Source organism: Etheostoma spectabile, chromosome 3, assembly GCF_008692095.1.
Source record: "Etheostoma spectabile isolate EspeVRDwgs_2016 chromosome 3, UIUC_Espe_1.0, whole genome shotgun sequence".
NCBI classification, from domain to species: domain Eukaryota; kingdom Metazoa; phylum Chordata; class Actinopteri; order Perciformes; family Percidae; genus Etheostoma; species Etheostoma spectabile.
The window spans coordinates 11,209,599-11,216,033 of NC_045735.1; the positions used below are offsets into that span (position 1 = coordinate 11,209,599).

The 6,435-nt window shown below is 41.5% G+C and overlaps 1 protein-coding gene across 3 annotated transcripts in view; it reads right to left on the bottom strand.

The window, feature by feature from the left end:
- The window catches only part of atm (ATM serine/threonine kinase), a 26,160-nt gene that overhangs the window by 16,899 nt on the left and 2,826 nt on the right, over nucleotides 1-6,435 (bottom strand). For all 3 annotated transcript variants that reach the window (XM_032503514.1, XM_032503522.1, XM_032503533.1), the window contains 17 exons: nucleotides 6,012-6,181; nucleotides 5,672-5,850; nucleotides 4,775-5,146; nucleotides 4,452-4,655; nucleotides 3,980-4,081; nucleotides 3,600-3,831; nucleotides 3,379-3,510; nucleotides 3,130-3,255; nucleotides 2,903-2,992; nucleotides 2,584-2,770; nucleotides 2,057-2,250; nucleotides 1,892-1,971; nucleotides 1,618-1,773; nucleotides 1,226-1,301; nucleotides 644-786; nucleotides 411-528; nucleotides 133-303 (listed from right to left, as the gene is read on the bottom strand). In XM_032503514.1, the coding sequence (XP_032359405.1) occupies nucleotides 133-303; nucleotides 411-528; nucleotides 644-786; nucleotides 1,226-1,301; nucleotides 1,618-1,773; nucleotides 1,892-1,971; nucleotides 2,057-2,250; nucleotides 2,584-2,770; nucleotides 2,903-2,992; nucleotides 3,130-3,255; nucleotides 3,379-3,510; nucleotides 3,600-3,831; nucleotides 3,980-4,081; nucleotides 4,452-4,655; nucleotides 4,775-5,146; nucleotides 5,672-5,850; nucleotides 6,012-6,181 (2,732 nt within the window). The remainder of the gene's footprint in view (nucleotides 1-132; nucleotides 304-410; nucleotides 529-643; nucleotides 787-1,225; nucleotides 1,302-1,617; nucleotides 1,774-1,891; nucleotides 1,972-2,056; nucleotides 2,251-2,583; nucleotides 2,771-2,902; nucleotides 2,993-3,129; nucleotides 3,256-3,378; nucleotides 3,511-3,599; nucleotides 3,832-3,979; nucleotides 4,082-4,451; nucleotides 4,656-4,774; nucleotides 5,147-5,671; nucleotides 5,851-6,011; nucleotides 6,182-6,435) is intronic.

A 6,435-nucleotide genomic window follows, 5' to 3' on the forward strand; every position in this document is an offset into this window, starting at 1 on the left:
AAGCTCTAACTGAAAAACAAAAGATCACTCAAGTATCAGATTAGTTATGCGAGTAAGATTTATTTATGTTTTTTACTGTAAATGTTAGTTTTTATTCAATTTCCACATTGCACAGGGCCCTGAAATCATTACCTTTTTGATGAGCGGTTCCTCTATATTGTTCTCCTTGTAGGACTGGAAGAGGGCAAACAGAGACTGCTTTTCACAGACTGGGCTACAACACAGTACAACTGACAAACTCTTCAACAGTGTGGCCTTGCGGTTAAACAACTCGTCGCGGTGGTCCTCTGAAGAGCTGCTTCTCTATGAATGATAACAGAGACATAAGAAGCATTAAGAAAACAAACCAAGGTGGAAAACACATGCATAATGAACAATTCCTGATTTATGACAACACGTAATGAACTCACTTGGATCTTCATTCCTTCCTGAGCCTTCAGGTAAACATTCTCAAAAGCCGCCTGCTGGTGTTTAAGCGGCAGCATGTTTCTCTTATCTGGATGTTCTGGTCTTAGCTCCAGAAACAACCTGGAGATGCAGGAGATGCATGTTGAGATGTAATGTGACATCTATTGCGTAATGTAAATCTTTTTTATAAAATGTACACCTCCTGATACATTATGAGTCCCCGGCTAAAGCGTACCTCTCCACTGACATGGCTACTAGCATGCGGACTTGGTGGTGGGCATCTGCGAGGTGAGATGGAAGGATGACAGACACTGGGCGATCTTCCTCTCCGTCAGGCCCTCTGATACTTAAGAATGCCCACTTACAACACGGGTCAGCCTGTCAGAGGGGAGAGAAGTCAAAAACACAAAAAAGAAGCACTGCTAATATAATTAATATATTGATATTTAACTGAAACATAAAGATAATATACAGAATAGTTGAGAAGAGGGTTAAGGTTTGTGGTACATTTTTATTCTCCAGTCTTAAGTGTTCAGATATCTGTTGAAAGTGTTGTTCTAAAACAATTTAGGCACCTAAAATATTGACCAATAATCTTTTGACTACAAAAACACCACACTAGTCAATAAAGAAACCAGTTTTCTTCCCAGTCAAACAGGTAAGTATGGATCCTCAAAGTTTTATAAACTATCACAAGGTGTCTGGCTAATGCTATTCATTCAGAATCAGATATAACAGATAGAAATACAAGATTTCATTGTGCAGATACATACAATAACTTTGCAAAAGTATTGCCTAAACCTCTGTGATAGCTCACCTCCAGCAAGGCAACCAGACATCTCACTAAAGCAGCTCGCACAGCTGCAGTGCATTTCCCTGTGTGGCTCAGGAAACTGAAACACAGCATATGGATTGAGTTAGTTTCAGAAACTAAATGAACTACAAGTTGCAGATAGATAACGACTGAGATAAACATTAATAGAAAACCGTGACTCATGTTTTCAAAGCCTAATACTGTAGCCTTTTCTTCAAAGTTTCATTAAAATAACTTTTAGAAAATACTTTGTTGTGACAACCAGACCACCCCTTTATCTTAATCCTTCAAAGACTGAAGGCTCCTTGCCACAGACAGAGGCTTCATTTTAGGGACATAATCTCTTAAAGACCAAGCCTGCATCTATTTATATTGTAAAAAAATATGCAGCTAACCAGAATCCCGACACCACTTTTAGCAGAGATCCCTGAACATGTCTCATCTCCTCTGGAACGTGGTGGGATTTCCCGAGGCTATTGATGGAGGGTAACAAACCCAGCAGAACAGCAGCACAGATCTCTTGGTCCTGACGGTACAGAGAACACAGGTCCCTGTAAACACAGCATAACACACATACATTAAACATGATTAGATTTTATTTTTTAAAGACAGAAATAGATACATTTTTAAAGAAGACATTCATTTTGTGCCATAGAAAGATTTCCCTACGCTAGAGGACGAAGCAGTGAATCAAATTCCTCCGGAGAGAGCGAGTCCTCAGCAGGAAGCTTCTTCAACAGGACGAGATACTGGAAGAGAACCAGATATTAGTGTTCATCAGCTGAACCTTCGTTTCAACAGCAATCAGGACACTCCACAGCAGCTGCTACCCACCACGTTCAGGTGCAGGGCTTTGTTAAAGTCCATCTGCTCAACCAACTGCAGCAGCCTGCGCCGCACCTCCTGCGGTTTAAAAAGCAGACCGTGGACGGGCTGGATGGAGCCGCACTCACACAGGAACTCCAAGACTGCAAGGAGAGCCAGGTCCTGTTGGGCCAGATAATCGTCTGCTAACAGACTTCTTGCACCTGATGGAGGAAAGAACCAAGATTCTTTTACCTGTTATCCACGGACAGGATGATCAGCAACTTCTGTTAAATGTTATATGTGTATATACCTGCGATATGTAAGCAGACTTGGCTCTACATGTATTTAACACACTGTATTCTCCATACAAGTGAAATTCTACCTTTGTTTGCCATATAATATTTAGAACAGGTGCTCAATGTATGGTGTAATTTAGTGGGCACTCTTTTAGAAAATGGTCTAATTTGTGTGGTACTTGTTTCTGCATAAATTATATGAAATACTTACGATCCAAGGAAAGGCACTGATTTGAAAAACATGTGATCCCTCCTTACCTGGCCCACAGGAAGTGTCACTGTTGTCTCCCTTCTGTCTGCAGGTCCCATTGGTGCTGCTGTGGGACTCTTCGCCCTCATCAAACAAGTCAATGTCGTCTCCTTGCTGAGTTCTGGTCACGTCCAAGTCATCATCCATATGATCGTCTTCATCCACAACACTGACTCTCTTAGAAACACTGCTTAACTGAAGGGAGGAGAGGAAGTGAGACTAATTCAGCGCATCAGCTCTGTGCTTGAAATTAAGGATTTTCCTGTTTTATCCTCAGCCCACAAGCATCTTGATTGTACTATATTTATAAATGTATATCTCACTAACCAACAGTTTGCAAATTTCAGCCAGTTCACTTAGGAGACTGGCCGGCAGAATCATAATGAACAGACTGGAAGAGATAGGATGAACATTATCCTGCAGAAAAAAAGGACAAAAAGGTTAAATAACTCCAAAATGTCTGGATTGTCCATACACTGTTAAGGTTAATCTAACTGCTGTATTATTTCAGTTTATGTCTAACTGCTGTAGCATTTCAGTTGTCATGATGTCACCTTGTTTTTTCTGCTGGCTGACTGTGTGCAGAGCTTCATGACGGATCTCAGCGTGCTCATGGTTCCTTCCTCTGTCATCTTCACTTTCACGCTGGAAACAAAACCGCTGAAGTCCTGAGCTAGGGCCTGGTAATAAAAACACACCAACAACCTTAAATTCTGTTTTGACATAATGTTTTTAATTTTTAAGAAGCTGGCATGAATAATCATGAATAATGACAAATCTACTGCAATGCATCTGAATGATACCTTGGCTTTAGTGAAGAGCTGTGAGCGGCAGGCCTCTTCCTCAGTCAGAAACTCAGTGGACACGTAACCTGTTAGAACACCAGTCAGCAGACTCAAACAGCGCACCAGACACTCTGGAGGAGTGGACTGAGACTGTGGTAGGGGGAATCAGAAGACATACCAGTTGGTTACTGTGATGACTACGCAGACACATAAACACACAAGCGTTAACTTCCACTCACATCAGGAGAGTAGCAGTTGAGCAGAGTGTCAGCCACACAAAGCAGGGATAGCTCCAACTTGTTTCTGAGGCAGGGGACGGCTGTGAATTGTCCTCCAGATGAAGCCATCGTCACTGACTTGTCAGTCTTTTGCATCGCTGAGGGCAGCGTGTTGAAGCTGAACTGCAAGTAAAGCCTCTCAATCTCTTCCAGGTCTTTGGCTTTGGATGAGGTTTGTTCTTGAAAAAGGGAACTTAAAAAAGTAATTGGGAGCTAAATTATTTCTATTCCAAAGTGGCAATTGACACTTGTAATGTGCAAATAAGAGGTGAAAGGAAGTAGATTCGTCATCATGATTTTGGTACTCTGTACAGTGTGTGAAACTTGTTAATTTCCCTCACCTTTCTACTCCTTTAGTACCCAGCAGAAACGTCAGGCCAGTTCTTGTATCTTTCAAGGTCAGGGAGACCAGGATGTTTGCTATTAGATTGAAAGGAAAGTCTCTGCACACAAGATCAAAATGAAGCATACATTTACAGACCTTTATCGTAAAATCAAAGACAAATAGACACAAAGAGAACAGTTTGGAAAATATAATATATATATAAAAATAATTATATATAAGTATAGTATAATTAAAATGAAGTATAATTCACTTTGGAGCTTAGGTTTACTGTTCCTGTACATGCAGTGTATCCCCTGGAGAACATCAGTCTGTAACTTTAGCAACCCATCATTTAACCCTTACGGCAGGTAGTATAAAGGTATTACAATTTACAGAATTAAATAAGCAAGAACTGAACCAGGATAAAATTATCTACAGTCAAAGTCTGATAAATCTATAGTTAACATGGAAAATAACACAGCACCAACCTGCAAATGATAGGGTGAGGTCTGGAGCTATCCTCCATCTCCTCGCTCTGATCCGTCATCAGCAGCCAGGCTATGAGGGTCTCCTTCAGGTTAGGTGATGCAGATCCCTCTGTGACCCCCATATTGTCCCAGCCTGAGCTAGAGACGATACTTTTAGGGGCTGAACACTTTAGTAGGGCCTGGGCTAGACAGAGAGCAGCACCCCTGTGGATAGAGAGAAAAAAGAGCTACTTAATTCAAACACAGAAACATACACATTGATCATAATAATTTTTAGTATTGACAAATTGAACATTATACATTGAGAATTAGTTGGGACTCACGTAGATGGTTTACATGCTGATCCAGAGAAGAGCTTCCAGAATTCTCTGTCCATATTGATCAGTCCACCATGGACAATGGAGCTAAGCAGGTCTAGGCTGAGGGCCTCTGTTTGTGGTGAGCTGACCCCTCGCAGTGCCAGGGCCCACACCCGACCCCATATCCGGGCCAGCTCCGTCCTGTGGACTTGGGCCCTTTCTGGGCAGCGGGCCTGGCACTGGGCCACCTCCCTCAGACAGCGCAGCACGTACGACCCTCTTTCTCCTCTCCGTTGCTCTGCCAGGAGCTGGTACAACACTGACAGCAGCTGGATTAGCTCCTGGCTGGGCACCATGGACGGGTACTTAAAGGTCAGCACTGCAGTGATCTGCAGCCTGAGAGGAGAAAAGAGGGTTTGAATATCTTTACATGACGCTTGATCTTGAGTGGGAACTATCAGAGAAACAACAGGCTACTTCGTGTGTTTTTCTACCATGAATTAAAAATTAATGTAAACCCAAGAATATAAATGTATTGATTTTGCTATACTACAGGCAAAAAGCAGTATAGCTCTCATCTGGAAGAAAATGGAGGCACCTACAATTGGTGCTTGGATCAAGAATATGAAGCAATGTATGTCCATGGAGAGACTAAAATATATAGAGTACACTGTATACTAATACAGAGGAAAATTGGGGGTGTATGAGAAACTCTGGAGACTATTTGACCAGTTTGTAAAAGAAGACATAGGGGAGCTGCTACTGTGATACAATTTGCTTTTAGTTTTTTTGATTGTTGTCGTACGGCAGAGGTTTAGAAAGAAATTCTGTTGTGGGCTTAATAATCTAAGCAGCTATGCTTAGTACTAACTTATTTACCATCAAAGTGTCCTTATAATAATTGTATTGTGATTTTCATACCATGGTATGACATCAAAGTCACTATGCTGAGGCTGAAGATGGTCCCGGAGGACCTCCCAGCCTAGTTCGATGCGCCGTCGCTTGCTGGCTGCTCCATTTGTGGGACTTTCCATGTGGGTGGCTCTGAGGGAGGCTGGGGTCACCTCCAAAACATGGGTGTCATTGTCATCACTGAACAGCTACATGCAGGTAACACAAAATGGAGAAAATAATATTGTCAAAACAGTTGTACAGCATTTCATATTAGCTAGTTTGGCTGTACAATTGTATAAATATTAACATTAAAATGAAATTAATATTAGTCTTTCTGTATGCATATTTGAGACTTTATCTGTATTACCTGATGACAGATGTCAGCTGTGAGCTCAATGAGATTGTCTTTGACGGCAATGTGTCGTGTCCCTGTGACGTACTTCCCTCTGCTGCCTATCTGGCTAATTTCTCTGATTAAGGCGTCATAGAGGTTGTACAGCAGACTCCGCCACCTGGTCCAGTCCTCAGCATGAGCACCTCAAATATGAGAGAGGGGGACAACTAGTTAATGGTTGTTTGTTTAAGGTCACACCTGTGGTTTCAATGTTTTAGTACAATAACTTTGAAATAATAAGTTTTCCAAAGCAAAACCACCTGTTTGCCACCGTTTTGCTTTGATTTCAATAATTTAATGGTGTATTTTATGGTTAGTTTTAGTTTGTTTAGTAGAAATTTGCAAAGATTGTTTGAAATTGGAATTCCTGAGTACTAGAATCTTACCTTAGTGGAGC